We start from the raw sequence: 15662 nt of genomic DNA on the forward strand, positions 1-15662 counted from the left end.
GCATTATGGCATGACCAATTCACCTGACCTGTACATCTTTGGACTGTGGGAGGAAACCCACACAGACACAGGGAGAATGTGAAAACTCCACACAGTCACCCAAGGTGGGAATCGAACCCGGGTCCCTGGCGCTGTGAGGCCGCAGTGCTAACCACTGAGCCACCGTGCCACCCCAGGTTGGGGGTGGTCAGGAATAAAATTGCCATGGTTCCTCACTCCTGATTCTGTCGTTTGATGTGAGGTGATGGCGGTTGGCTGGATAAATATTGGCGTGGAACTCTCGAGTGAACTCGGAGGTTCAGTTTGGTAAAAACAATGACTGCAGATGCTGGAAACCAGGTCCTGGATTAGTGATGCTGGAAGAGCACAGCAGGTCAGGCAGCATCCAAGGAGCTTCCTCAGATGCTGCCTGAACTGCTGTGCTCTTCCAGCACCACTAATCCAGAATCGGAGGTTCAGTTTGCCTTATCGGAGGGAAAAGGTGGGGCCTCAGTTTAAAGTTCTGTCTCAAAGACACAGAAGAAGCAATTTAGGGACGATGCTGTTTTCCAGGGTTGACTCATGACTTCTCCTTTTGGAAACTTGTGACTGTGTTTGGACATAACAGGTTCACTGTGGGTGAGTAATTGTGTGCACAGGAAACAGCCTAGGGCCGTTACCATGGCAATGTTGTTATGAGGTAACTGTGGAATAGGGGATCCCACAGCAATGATTCTCTGAGCATCGAAGTGAACAATTATTGATCTTATTCAATTAGGAGTGGGATCTCAGGAAAGCTTTCATCACTTTTGTGAACATTTGTGTTCCAACAGCTGGAAATTGGTGCCCAAATGTTGAGATAAGAGTTTAAGAATTTTAGGATTTTCAAAATACACCATCGGTAACACTTTAGTTGCTGCAATACCCATTCCTGATACCGCCTGGTACCTACCACCTCAGTCAATCTCTGGCTCAGGTTGTTAAAAACAAAATTCAATAAAATTTAGAGGAGACCACCAAATCTGGAAACAAGACAATTTATTATGAACTTGCAAGTAAGGGCTTCAATTGCATAAGTAAATGAGCAAATTAGGACTTAGGTTAGTGTACAGTTATACCCTTTGAGCTGAGTGAGGTCATCTCTCCAGACTCCTAATTACCCAATCTCTCTTACTGTGCCAGACCACTGCCCAGCTGCGCTCCACCATTATTACTTCACCCTTCCCCAGGTTGGAAACCTCCCTTTCTGTAAATGCTGACACATACATTATTTTGTCGACAGTACATCTAGATCTGGTTTAACATTTTGTATCAATTCTGCTGGTACATTCCATCCTCGGACATTTCATTAACTTGTATCATTTTGTATAGCTCAAGTATTTCGGTTATCTCAGCTTTTTGCTGAAAGCATAATTTTACAAAAAGAACTTTTTTGTTAAAGTTATTACACACCAAAGTTAGTATTTAATTAACCACAATTATACACTGAAAAGTCCCTAAATACCTGCAGGGTTAATAGTTCTCATGCTGTACCCCTTTTCTGTATGCTTTTTCTCTATCGGCAAAAACAACACTTTACCCCATTTCTGACAAGGTGAAGGGTGGTTAAGTGAAAGCAAAAACAGTGGATGCTGCCATCTGAAACAAAAGCAGAAAATGCTGGAGAAACTCAGTGGCTCTGGCAGCATCTGTGGAGACAGAAAACACAGTTAACATTTCAGGTCCAGTCTGACCCTTCTCTAGAAGTGAAAGGGGCTGGAAAATGGTGATTTTGATGCCATTGACAGAGGGGGAGGAGGAGAATGTGGAACAGTTTGTAATGACCATAAGACCAAGGAGCAGAAATTAGGCCGTTCAGCCCATTGAGTCTACTCTGCCATTCAATCATGGCTGAGAACATTTCTTAACCTCACTGTCCCACTTTCTCCCTGTAACCCTTGATGCTCAAGAATCTATCTGTCTCTGTCTTAAATATACTCAGTCTTCAGTGGCAATGAATCCCACAGATTCACCGCTCTCTGGCTGAATGGTTTCTCCTTATCTCTGTTTGAAGAGGCCTTCCCTTTACTCTCAGGTTCTGCCCTCAGCTCCTAGTCTCTCCTACAATGGAAACATCTTCCCAACATTCACTCTGTCCAGGCCATTCAGTATCCTGTAAGTTTCAGTTAGATCCCCCCTCATCCTTCTAAACTCCATTGAGTATAGACCCAGAATCCCCAAATGTTCCTCACGTGTTAGGATGGTGCCCAGAGCAAAAAGACAAATGCAGGTAAAAGAGGAGGTTAAGATGTAAAATGGATGAAAGTGTGAAGGGGGATAAAATGGGTGAACTTTCCCGAGAGCAAAGCGAACAGGACCCAGCCGAAAGAGGGTGTGGGGAATGTAGGAAAACTGGAGGGTAGTGGACAAGCTGGGAGGTTGTGGATTTCGATATGGAGTCTGAGAAGCTGCAAAAGAGTTGCTGTAGTTTACTGTCACCAGTCCTCCTTAATCTGGATGGCCATGCAGACCCTGTGAGTGATGTAGGATAGACAGTGGCTGCGTCTTAATAGAACAGGCACTTGTCTCAGGCAAAAGATGGTTTACTGTAATGATAGCAATAAATAGTTGGCCAGTCGGGAAGGTAAGTGATTGCTATTAGAGTGAGTGTGTTCTAAACCCCAGGTCCTACAAGGTAGGGTCTCCCTCCCTCCTCCTCTAACCTAAATTAAGAGTCCACAGACTTGCCACAAAAAGATGGTCTAAGGAAGTTTGGATTGAAGAGTGAGGCTTCAGCTCAGGAGTCTTTGACAAGGAGGTTGAGTGAAGTGATTGCACCACAGTTGAAGAGGGTGAAGACATGACTGCCCAGCTGGTTCAGTGTGCTACGTGCTTGATGTGGGGGGTCAATGACTCTGGTGTGTCTGGCTCGTATAAGTGTGGAAAGTGTGAGCACATTCAGCTACTGACCAAGCATATTGCAGCACTGACGAAAGAACTCGAGGATCTTAGGCTCATCCGAGAGAACGAGATCTTTCTGAATAAGACCTTCAGCAAGGTTATTACACCAATCGTACCAGAAGAGAGCAGAAGAGAGCAGACGATGAGGAAGGCAGAGAGGAGACAGGTGCAAGAGACCCCGGGAGAAGTACCTGTCAGGAACAAGTTGAATCTTTTGGAAACAGTAGAGTCTGATGACACTGCCAGTTCGCAAGGTGGCCAGGTCTGTCAATCAAAAGTTGGCACAGAGGCAGAGTGGAAGAGTCGGACATCGCACAGAGCCGTGGTAATAGGGGACTCCATCGTAAGAGGAACTGACCGGGGTTTTTGTAGCAGCAGATGGGATTTAAGGATAGTGTGTTGCCTTCCTGGTGCTAGAGTGAAAGACATCGCAGACAGAGTGCAGGACATCCTCAAGGACGAGGGTGAAGAGCCCGAGGTGGTGGTACATGTCAGCACAAATGATGTCGGGAAGAAGAGGAGGAACATACTACAGTGGGACTTTGGAGAACTAGGAAGAAGGCTGGAAAGCAGGACGTCCAAGGTGGTTATCTCCGGTTTGCTTCCAGTTCCTCGGGCTGGTGAGGCCAGAAACAGGGAGATAATGGACTTCAACGTGTGGCTGGGGAACTGGTGCAGGAAGCAAGGATTTAAGTTCTTGGATCACTGGGGTATATTTTGTGGTAAGCATAAATTATACAAGAGAGATGGTTTGCACCTTAATAGGTTAGGGACCAGCATTCTGGCAGGCAGGTTTTCTACTGCAACACCGCTTCATTTAAACTAAGTAGCGGGGGGGGGGGACAAACTGGAAGTTTAAGAAGGAAATTGAAGGGAAAGTTAGAACAAGGGAAGTCAAGAAAGACAACTGTATCAATGAGGCAGAAAACTCAGAAAGGGATCATGCTGTAAAGTTGAGTGAAATAGGAGTTGGTGGGAAGGGTAAGGGCCATAACAAATTAAAATTACTATATATGAATGCACGAAGCATTAGACATAAGATGGATGAGCTTGAGGCTCTTTTGGAAATTGGCAGATACGATATTGTGGGGATAACTGAGACGTGGCTTCAAGTGGACAGGGCCTGGGAAATGAATATTCAAGGCTACACGTGCTATTGTAAGGACAGACTGACGGGCAGAGGATTGGGGTGGCCTTGATGGTAAGGGAGGATCTTCAGTCCCTTGTGCGGGGGGACCTAGAGTCAGGGGATGTAGAGTCAGTATGGATAGAGCTGCGAAATACTAAGGGTAAAAAGACCCTCTTGGGATTCATCTACAGGCCCCCAAACAGTAGTCTGGATGTCGGATGTAAGTTGAATCAGGAGCTGAAATTGGCCTGTCGCAAAGATGTTATTACAGTTGTTATGGGGGATTTTAACATGCAGGTAGACTGGGAGAATCAGGATGGTATTGGACCTCAAGAAAGAGACTTTGTGGAGTGCCTCAGAGATGGATTCTCAGAGTAGCTGGTGCTGGAGCCGACCAGGGAGAAGGCAATTCTGGATCTGGTATTGTGTAATGAACCAGAATTGGTCAGAGACCTCGAAGAGAAGGAGCCATTAGGAAGTAGTGACCATAATACATTAAGCTTCAATCTGCAATTTGAGAGGGAGAGGGTACAGTCGGAAGTGACAGTACTTCTGTTGAATAAAGGTAACTATGGAGCTATGAGCGAGGAGCTGGCCAAAGTTCAATGGTGCAATACCTTAGCAGGGATGACCGTGGAGGAACAATGGCGGATATTTCTTTGTATAACGCAGAAGTTGCAGGATCAGTTCATTCCTAAAAGGAAGAAAGATCCCAGGAGGAGGCATGGGCGGCTGTGGCTGACGAGGAAAGTTAAGAAACATATAAAGTTAAAAGAGAAAAAGTATAACATATCAAAGATAAGTGGGAAAACGGAGGACTGGGAAGCTTTTAAAGAACAACAGAGGATTACTAAGAAGGAAATACGCAGAGGAAAAATGAGGTACGAAGGTAAACTGTCCAATAATATAAAGGAGGATAGTAAAAGCCTTTTTAGGTATGTGAAAGGCAAAAAAATGGTTAGGACTAAAATTGGGCCCTTGAAGACAGAAACAGGGGAATATATTACGGGGAACAAAGAAATGGCAGAGGAATTAAATGGGTACTTCAGATCTGTGTTCACTGGGGAAGACACAAGCAATCTCCCTGAGGTAACAGTGGCTGAAGGACCTGAACTTAAGGGAATTTATATTTGCCAGGAATTGGTGTTGGAGAGACTGTTAGGTCTGAAGGTTGATAAGTCCCTGGGGCCTGAAGGTCTACATCCCAGGGTACTGAAGGAGGTGGCTCGGGAAATCGTGGATGCGTTGGTGATTATTTTCCAGAGTTTGATAGATTCAGGGTTGGTTCTTGAGGATTGGAGGGTGGCTAATGTTGTACCACTTTTCAAGAAAGGTGGGAGAGAGAATGCAGGAAATTATAGACCAGTTAGTCTGACCTCAGTGGTGGGAAAGATACTGGAGTCTATTATAAAGGATTAAATTACGCCACATTTGGATAGTAGTAACAGGATAGGACAGAGTTAGCATGGATTTATGAAGGGGAAATCATGCTTGACTAATCTTCTTGAATTTTTTGAGGATGTAACTCTAAAGATGGATGAGGGAGATCCAGTAGATGTAGTGTACCTGGACTTTCAGAAAGCCTTTGATAAAGTCCCACATAGGGAGGTTAGTGAGTAAAATTAGGGCGCACGGTATTGGGGGCAAAGTACTAGATTGGATTGAAAATTGGTTGGCTGATAGGAAACAAAGGGTAGTGATAAACGGCTCCATTTCGGAATGGCAGGCAGTGACCAGTGGGGTACCACAGGGATCCGTGCTGGGACCGCAGCTTTTTACAATATATGTTAATGATATAGAAGATGGTATCAGCAATAACATTAGCAAATTTGCTGATGATACAAAGCTGGGTGGCAGGGTGAAATGTGATGAGGATGTTAGGAGATTACAGGGTGACCTAGACAAGTTAGGTGAGTGGGCAGATGCATGGCAGATGCAGTTTAATGTGGATAAATGTCTGGTTATCCACTTTGGTGGCAAGAACAGGAAGGCAGATTACTACCTAAATGGAATCAATTTAGGTAAAGGGGCAGTACAGAGAGATCTGGGTGTTCTTGTACACCAGTCAATGAAGGTAAGCATGCAGGTACAGCAGGTAGTGAAGAAGGCTAATAGCATGCTGGCCTTCATAACAGGATGAATTGAGTATAGAAGCAAATAAGTGCTTCTGCAGCTGTACAGGGCCCTGGTGAGACCACACCTGGAGTACTGTGTGCAGTTCTGGTCTCCAAATTTGAGGAAAGACATTCTGGCTATTGAGGGAGTGCACCGTAGGTTCACGAGGTCAATTCCTGGAATGGCGGGATTACCTTACACTGAAAGACTGAAGCGACTGGGCTTGTATACCCTTGAGTTTAGAAGACTGAGAGGGGATCTGATTGAGACATATAAGATTATGAAAGGATTGGACACTCTGGCAGCAGGAAACATATTTCCGCTGATGGGGGAGTGCCGAACCAGAGGACACAGCTTAAAAATACGGGGTAGACCATTTAGGACAGAGATGAGGAGAAACTACTTCACCCAGAGAGTGGTGGCTGTGTGGAATGCTCTGCCCCAGAGGGCAGTGGAGGCCCAGTCTCTGGATTCATTTAAGAAAGAACTGGATAGAGCTCTTAAAGATAGTGGAGTCAAGGGGTATGGAGATAAGGCTGGAACAGGATACTGATTAGGAATGATCAGCCATGATCATATTGAATGGCGGTGCAGGCTCGAAGGGCAGAATGGCCTACTCCTGCACCTATTGTCTATTGTCTATTGTCTATTGTCTATTGTCTATTATAGAGTCAGTCAGCATGGAAACAGACCCTTCAGCCCAACCAGTCCGTGCTGACCATGTTCCCAAACTAAACCAGTCCCATCTGCCTGCTCCTGGCCCGTATCCCTCCAAACCTTTCCCATTCATGTCCTTATACAAATGTCTATTAAATGTTGTAACTGTACCTGTATCCACCACTTCCTCTGGCAGTTCATTCCACACAAAACATTAAAAATGTTGCCCTTCATGTCCTTTTTAAATCTTTCTCCTCATCTTAAAACTATGCCCCCTAGTTTTGAAATTTCCCACTTCAGGGAAAATACTTTTACTATTCACCTCATCTATGCCCCTCATGATTTTATAAATTTCTATAACCTCAACCTCACAAGGTCCTGTGAAAAATGTCCAAGCCTATTTTTAGAAATCAAACCCTCCATTCCTGAGAACATCCTGGGAAATCTTTTCTGAACCCCTCTCCAGTTTAATAATATCCTTCCTATAGTAGGACAACCAGAACTGGAACAGTACTCCAGAAGAGGCCTCACCAACGTCCTGTACAACCTCAATGTGACGTCCCAACTCCTACACTCAAAGGTCTGAGCAATGAAGACATGCATGCTAAACCCCTTCTTAACCACCCTGCCTACCTGTGACACAAGTTTCAAACAATGATGTCCTTGAACCCCTAGGTCTCTCTATTCTACAACACTACCCCGGGCCTGACCATTAACTGGATAGATCCTGCCCTTGTTTGTTTTACTAAAATGCAAAAACTTTGCATTTTTCCCAAACTAAACACCATCTGCCAAACCTCAGCTCATTGACCTATCTGATCAAGGTCTATTGTACTGAACTAACCCTCTTCGCTGTCCACCCCACCTCCAGTTTTGGTGTCATCTGCAAACTTACTAACTATACCTCTAATGCTCGCATCCAAATCATTTATGTAAATGACAAAAAGTAGAGGACCTAGCACCGATCCTTGTGGCACTCCACTGGTCACAGGCCTCCAGTCTGAAAATCAACTCTCCACCACCCTCTGTCTCCTGCTATGAAGTCAATTTTATATCCAGTTCACAAGCATACTCTGAATCCCACATGATCTAACTTTACTACCATTAAAAAAAATCTTAAGGACTCTCTGGTGCGAGACAGAATCCTTCAGGTCCCTGCAAAGGCCAGTGTAAAACCCTGGTCTTCACCAGATAGGGTGGAGTTAAAGCAACTTCAACATGAGCCCTTTCAGAACCATTACCTTGAACAGCAGTCAGATTCCTTTCCCCAATTTAAATCCCACCTGGTTCTAACAAGAAGCTGATTTGATACAAGTCATATTTTTAAATTCCTCCCAATTATTTACAAGTCACTGCATCTCGGTGACTGACTGTCACTCTGATGTTGACCCAGATTGTGAGGGAGTGTGGGATCACTCTGTACCGATACCCTCCCCAGGAGGGAGGCACTGACCTGCACTCTGCTTTCTCGGAGGTGAGGTGGAGCTGTCGGTTGAGTCCGGAGTACTTCCTTCACTCTTATCATTCAAATAGTCTGTAAGAGAAACAAACAAAGTTCAAGGAGGGCAGAGCAGAGAGACCACTCCCTATCCTGGCCGTTTCCCTCTATCCTGTACCTTGTGGCTGTTTCTTTCCTTCAGCAGTCACTCCCCCAACCACAGCCTCCCCCACCGACACATCCCCTCTCTCACACCAGATGGGAGAACAGGGCTGACCACTCAGGGTCCAGTTGGGGTACGGCCTCAGTCCAGTTGTATAATTACAGCCCACATGTGGGCTAGGCCTTAGGCTCTATCTGCAGCCTGAGGCATGTCCAATCTCTGTAGCCTCATTAAGAGCTCGATGTGGCTGGGAGCCCGGGTTTGTCAGTGCCCCGTGGATTTCTCGATAACCACCCCCACAGTGTGGTCCATGCTCTCAGCTCTGATGTGAGACGGGGCCCACACGGCCTAGTGTCAGAGCAGATTGTCCAGACACTTCACTCTTGCTGCAAGTTATCCACCTTTCACTAGCCGCTATCGGCATTCGGGCCCTGACCCCATCTTGACCTCTGACCTGACGCCATCCCCTCCCATGACCCCCAACCGCTCATCTGACCCCTGACCTAACCTCATAACTCCTGGTGTGACCGTACCCTGATCTAGGTCAAGACTCTGACCCCCTCTCTGACCTTGCCCCACTCAGACCCCTCTCCTGGTCTAGTGACGTTTTCTGGCAGGTTTTGATGGTTTTGGTGTCTCACCTTTGTCTGGTAGACGTAGTTTACAAGGTAAGCTCATGGTGGTGATGCAGTGCTGATAGACAAGAGCTGACAGACTCCCTGTTAGACAAACAGATCACTGTTAAAGCAGAAAAGAACTGACCATCCACAACAAGGCCACAGTCTGCTGACAGTTACCTCAGTATTGATGTGAAAGAGCTGGTGTTGGTCTGGAGTGGAGGAAGTTAAAAATCACAACACCAGGTTATCACCGGTTGGACTATAACCTGGAGTTACCTCAGTGTAATGTGTGGGCTGGTTAGTATACAACCTATGATCCCAGACTCTGTGGTGATGTAGTATTGTGTGTGTAAGTAAGGGTCTTGGTTTTTAGATCGAGTTAAAAGGTCCAATGTTTGTTTGTTTCCCTTGACCTGCTCCCGTACAGAACCAAACTGCATTTGTGACTGTGTGTAGACACAAAGATACTTTTTACAAATAAACTATATTTTTGAAAAAAAAACTGAAAGTCACACAGTTCAATGAAACGGTGAAATGTTTCTTACCAAAATATGGCTCCTGGGGACATCCTTTCAAACACACTCCTTTTCGGGAGAATTCAATCAGAAAATGTCGGATCAAATCAGGAGGAAGATCTGTTTAGAAAGGGGCCAAGGGAATGAGAGAGGAATTGGTGATATCATTTTACATGATAGAGTTTATCTAACAATGGTGCTCTCATCTTCAATCTGGTATGTCTGTCTAACTGTCTGCCTGTCACTCCTCCGTCTGTCTACCTGCCCATCCATGGTCCCTCAGTCAGTCAGTAGATCCTCTCAAAGATTACTGACCGTATTCCAAGGAGACCGTTGTGGTGACCATCTCAACTCAACTCTCTCACATCACAACTTGTACCCTGTGAGAGGGTCATTAACCTGTTAAAAATCATCTCTGGTGACAGGAGGGGATGAAACACTCAGAAACACTCACAAAAAGAACACTAGTCTTCGTACAACCCCACCACACACACACACACACACACACACAGTCATTTCAACCAGCTTGCTACACACAGGTATCACCTGCTGTTACCAAGTCAGGTTCAAGCTGGAAGTGTGGCCAGCTCACCCCATTATCCTGCAGCACACTGATGCCCACCTTGGAGAACACAGAACCACAAGACTGTCCTTTCCTGTTACTGTCCCCTCCCCAGGGTCACTCAGTCATTTTACAAAATCTTGGTGAAGCAGCATAAATTTAAACAGTAGCTGAGTTTTCAAATGTGTTCCTGATAGTTCCTCTTGGAGGACAATAGCTGTTTTGTTATGAATCAGTAAGGTTCCAGTCAAGAACACAAACATAAATCAGTCCCATTGTAGCATATACCAACAATTCAGATTTATTATTTACATAGTCCTCAGATATTACTCACAATATGTAACATTGTTATAATGTGCAATACAGATTGCTAATCTATAATCGAATGTCAATGTGCCCCGCAATAGTACAGGATGTATACGTGTATATGGAGTACAGACCTGGCTTAGCCTCAGAGTTTCTGAGATCTCCTGAAGAGACTTTCATGGCCAATCCGAATGAACCAACGTACGTGGAGCTTTCTCGAATAACAAAGGCACCCGGCTCCTTGTCTTTCAACATCTCCACAGCTGCAACAAAAAAACAAACAATAACCAATAAGCCAACTCTTCCCTCCTGTGTTGCAGAGGTAGTGTCCCTACCTCTAGACTCAGAGGGCCCAGGTACAAGTCCCACCTGCTCCCAGGTGTGTAATAACATCTCAAAACAGGTCGATTAAAAAATGTTAATAAAAAATTAAGCAAACTCCCAATTGTCGGGAAACCCATCTGGTTTACGAATATCCTTCAGGAAGGAAGCTGCCATCCTTACCTGGTCTCACCTACACGGGACTCCAGTCCCACAGCAATGTGGTTGACTCTTAACTACCCTCTGGATTAGAGATAGGCAGTAAATGCTGGCCTAGACAGCAACACCCTTAACCCATGCACAAATTTCAAAAAGACTTGTGTTTATATAGCAACTTGCACAATCTTGGGACATCCCACAATGCCTTGCAGGCAATGAAGTACTTTGAAGCGTTAACACTATACATGATGTAAAGATTCCCTGCATCCTATTATTAACTAGTTACCCCAGCAATTATCAACCCGCTCAGGAGATCGAGTTAACAAATATAGCGGAAGGAATCCAACTATGGAAGACATCACCCTGCACAGGTAGATTTCCCATCACAGGATATTTGATAAAGATTGGGAGCAGGATTTACTTTCAACATTCACCCTTTGTAAATTAACACAGGCACAACGATATAAGATAGGAACAAGATTAGCCCATTCGTCCCTTCAGCCTGTTCAATAAGGTCATGGCTGATCGGATTACTCCACATTCTCACATTGTATAGAAGACCTTTCACCCCTCTTGGCTTACCAACAATTAAGCATCTGCTTTCAAAACATTCAGATACTCAACTCCCAGTGCCTTCAGAGAAGACAATTCCAAAGGCTCACAGCTCTGTGGGAGAAAATAAATTCTCCTAATCCTGGTCTTAGCTAATGTTTAAACAGTGCCTCCTCATTCCAGAATCACCAGCGAGATGAAACATTCTCTCCACATCCACCTGGTCAATGCCCCTCTGGATCTTCTATGTTTCAGTTGACTTGCCTGAACCTCTACAAAACCCCAGTGAATATAACCCAGCCTCACCGTTCCTGCTACAGCCCACCATTCCAGAACCTGAGAGATGAAACTTGCAGGATCCTCTCCAAACAGACGGAATTCACTGAGCTAAAACAAAAGGATTGAACTCTGCAGCTGTCCTGAATGATGGTATGTTCTTATTCATTCATGGGACATGGGTATCTCTGGCTGACTCCACCATTTATTGCCCATCCCTAGTTGCCCCTTGAGAAGGTAGGGGTGAGCTGCCTTCTTGAACCACTGCAGTCCATATGCTGTAGCTAGACCCACAATGCCCTTAGGGAGAGAATTCCAGTAACAGTGAAGGAACGGCAATATATTTCCAAGTCACGATGGTGAGGGGCTTGGAGGGGAACTTCCAAGTTGTGGTGTTCCTATGTATCTGCTGCCCCTTGTCCTTCTAGATGGAAGTGGTCATGGGTTTGGTGAATTTCTGCAGGGCATCTTATAGATGGTACACACTACTGCTACTGAGTGTCAGTGTCGGGAGTGGTTCCAATCACGTGGACTGCTTTGTCCTGGGTAGTGTCAAGCTTCTAGAGTGTTGTTGGAGCTGTACCCATCCAGGCAAGTGGGGAGGATTCTCTCACACTCTGGACTTGTACTTTGGAGATGTGGACAGTCTCCGGGAGTCAGGAAAAAAAAGAGGATAATGATGTCCAGGTCTTTTATCTGGATGGACACAGACAGCTTCAGTATCTGAGGTTTGTGAATAGTGCTCTTTGAGCAGTACACGTTCTTAGTGAGACACTGCCTGAGTTGGTAGTCTCAATGATGAATGTGCAGAGTGACTACAGCTCAGATGCTGCATCCTACATTACGCTGAGCTGTTCAGAGAATTTAAATATGTGATCTGATGTGGTTCACCATGGGATTATATCTGGGCTGATTGTCACAATAATTGCAGGGAGAGTGTGACCTTACCTTGATGTCGGCTGATGTTTGGTTTGTACCAATATTTGGATGTATCTTGTACAAATTTAACTGTAGGCTGTATCTCACACTGGAGATCTGGAAGAAAAGATTAACAAGAATATTTGAGAAAACGGGTAGAGAATTCCACAGATTCAGCACCCTCTGCGTAAAAAGATCTTTTCTCATCTCAGTGCTACCCCGGATTGGAGACTGTACCCCTGGGACCATCCCCTCTCAGAAATATCCTTGCTGTCTCTAGTCTGTCCAGCCCTGTCAGAGTTTTATAGCTCCATCACAGCCCCCTCTCATTCCTTCCTTAAAAACAAATAAATTCAAGTGAATTAGTACAGCAGCAAAGGGTGTAAATGGAACAGGTTTTAAAGGAGATTTTTGAGGGTAGAAAGGGTTGTAGCAAGGATTGGGAGGTGATCCACAGGAGACCAGAGGGAAGAGAAGAATGTCCATTCAGGATATAGCACAAGAGGAGATCACCACTCAGGGATTTCTGAAATGATTAATTTGGGAATGTTGAGTTAGTGGAAGCCAATAAGAAGCAACAAGTGAGGGGCACTATGAGGTGCTTACCTTTGAGGGATGGGGTGCTCGAAGCCTTTGCAAATGGAAGGTTGGAACAAGAATTGAGGGGAAGGCTGGGAGTACTTGAAGAGCTTGATTGACGCCTCTCGTTTTTCAATTTGTGAATGTCTCGCTCCAAGTATTGTGTGCTCCCGTTCACCAGTAGGATGGGGATATCTGTCCATGAACTGGCAGCAGATGGTGGGCAGCTATTGGAGTGATCTTTAACGTGGGCCACGACTGGTCTATCCAGGGTGCTGCCAGAGGCTGATGGTTGACCAGTGTGGTCTCCTTTCCCCCGGGAGCGTGGCACAGTCCGATAGTCCGCTGGGTGCCCAGGAGCCTGGTGAAGGTGTTGGTCACTAAGAGAGCTCTTGTATGAGGAGGGTGAAGCTGTGTAAGGGCTAGTCAGGTTCACAAAGGATCCACTTGATCCATACGTGCTTCCAGTAGATCTAAAAATCCGTCCAGCTTCTCCATCATCACTCAGCAGAGACTGGGAGCTAAGGGAAGGAACATTTGCATTTTTTAGCACCCTCACAGGTTAAGTACCTTCCAAAGCACTTTACACACAATAACTTGTTAAATAGTCACCATAGAGACCCAGCAGTTATTTTACCCACAGTACAATCCCACAAGCACCAATATGAATATGGCCAGGTGGTGAGGGGAGGAGGGTTCTTTATCTGATGTGGGACACAAACATTCCCCACAATCCTGAAGGTTCAATTTATTGTTTTTGTGAGCAGGTGGTACGGTGGCTCAGTGGTTAACACTGCTGCCTCGCAGCACCAGAGACCCGGGTTCAATTCCCACCTCAGGCTGTGTGGAGTTTGCACATTCTCCCCGTGTCTGCGTGGGTTTCCTCCGGGTGCTGCGGTTCCCTCCCACAGTCCAAAAAGTGTGCAGGTTAGGTGAATTGGCCATGCTAAATTGCCTGTAGTGTTAGGTGAAGGGGTAAAGGTAGGGGAATGGGTCTGGGTGGGTTGCTGTTTGGAGGGTCAGTGTGGACTTGTTGGGCCGAAGGGCCTGTTTCCACACTGCAAGTAATCTAATCATTACTGGGAACATTTATAACAATATGATATCTCATCCAAAAGGATGACCCTCTGACTGTGCAGCGCTCCCTCAATGTTGCTCTGGGAGTGAGTCTGGATCACGTGTTTAAATCTCTGGAGTGAAACCTGGTCTCACACCAACTGCAGAGTCAGGAGAGAGCTAGTGCCTGAGCCACAGATGATGCACAACAAGAGGGTCAGAGCTAATGAAGAAAATATCAACCCCAATTCCATTCTTTGATTTGAGAGTTCATCCAACAGAGGTGAATTTTCATTAGAATTGCACATTGTTAACAATTGCAGAGAGAGTACCTTCCCAGTGTGTCCCAGGCTGGAGAGGTTGACAGCAAGGAGATGGCACTGTCAGTGTGACTGGTATGGTCGGTCTGGAGTGTATGTTCCGAACCTGCTGAGGTTGACAGATAGGGAGTTGCTGCTGCTGCTCTGTGGGTTCTGGTGTGTAACGGTGAGGCAGCATATTGTTCATGTGCACTTGGCAAGGAGCTCGCACTGGCGAGGGTGTAGTTGCTGGAAGCTGGCACAGGGATAGGGCAAGAGCCCTGCTGTGGGGAGATGGAGACTGGAGCCGAACACACTATCCCCTGTCGCTGCTTTGAACTCACTGCAGTCCCCTGTGATGACTGTCCAGTCTGACCGGGAAAGGTGTTCACACTTTGGAAACCTGAGAGAAAGGGAAGTGAAAGGAGTTATTTTGATCTTTGTTCAGAATCTTTCATATATTTCTCAGAATCAACAGGTTCTTTGCTTTTTAAGTGACAGGGCAATATCCATGAAACCTGCTCATTTGACCATCTCTCTATTTGCATCTTACATCCTAATTACTCTTCTTGGCATTTTATTGGCTGCCCAAGAGTAGACTTCCCCAGGATTGGAGTCAGAGACATTAGGGGAATCTGCCCGGGTACACTGCTAGGCAAGAATGGGTACTGCAGGTGCTGGAAATCAGAGTCAAGATTAGAGTGGTGCTGGAAAAGCACAACAGGTCAGGCAGCATCCAAGGAGCAGGAGAATCGACGTTTCGGGCAAAAGCCCTTCATCAGGCTACACTGCTGCCTACGCACTCAGTGTTGGTGCATAGAATCATAGAATCCCTCCAGTGTGGAAACAGGCCATTCAGCCCAACAAGGATGGCACAGTGGATCAGTGGTTAGCACTGCTGTCTCACAGCACCAGGGACCCAGGTTCGATTCCAGCCTTGGGTGACTGTGTGTGGAGTTTGCACATTCTCCCTGCGTCTGTGTGGGGCTTCCTCCCCGTGCTCCGGTTTCCTCCCACAGTCACAAAGATGTGTAGGTCAGGTGAATTAGCCATGGGAAATTGTCCCATAGTGTTAGGT

At 45.8% G+C, this 15662-nt stretch overlaps 1 protein-coding gene across 1 annotated transcript in view; it reads right to left on the minus strand.

Moving 5' to 3' along the window:
• The window catches only part of LOC140465625 (tensin-4-like), a 40003-nt gene that overhangs the window by 8170 nt on the left and 16171 nt on the right, over positions 1-15662 (minus strand). The window contains exons 5-11 of the mRNA XM_072561181.1: positions 14618-14987; positions 13257-13750; positions 12681-12767; positions 10559-10687; positions 9587-9676; positions 9063-9140; positions 8274-8354 (exon numbers count right to left, since the gene is read on the minus strand). Coding sequence (XP_072417282.1) covers positions 8274-8354; positions 9063-9140; positions 9587-9676; positions 10559-10687; positions 12681-12767; positions 13257-13750; positions 14618-14987 — 1329 coding nt within the window. The remainder of the gene's footprint in view (positions 1-8273; positions 8355-9062; positions 9141-9586; positions 9677-10558; positions 10688-12680; positions 12768-13256; positions 13751-14617; positions 14988-15662) is intronic.

This window comes from Chiloscyllium punctatum, chromosome 42, assembly GCF_047496795.1.
Source record: "Chiloscyllium punctatum isolate Juve2018m chromosome 42, sChiPun1.3, whole genome shotgun sequence".
NCBI lineage: Eukaryota > Metazoa > Chordata > Chondrichthyes > Orectolobiformes > Hemiscylliidae > Chiloscyllium > Chiloscyllium punctatum.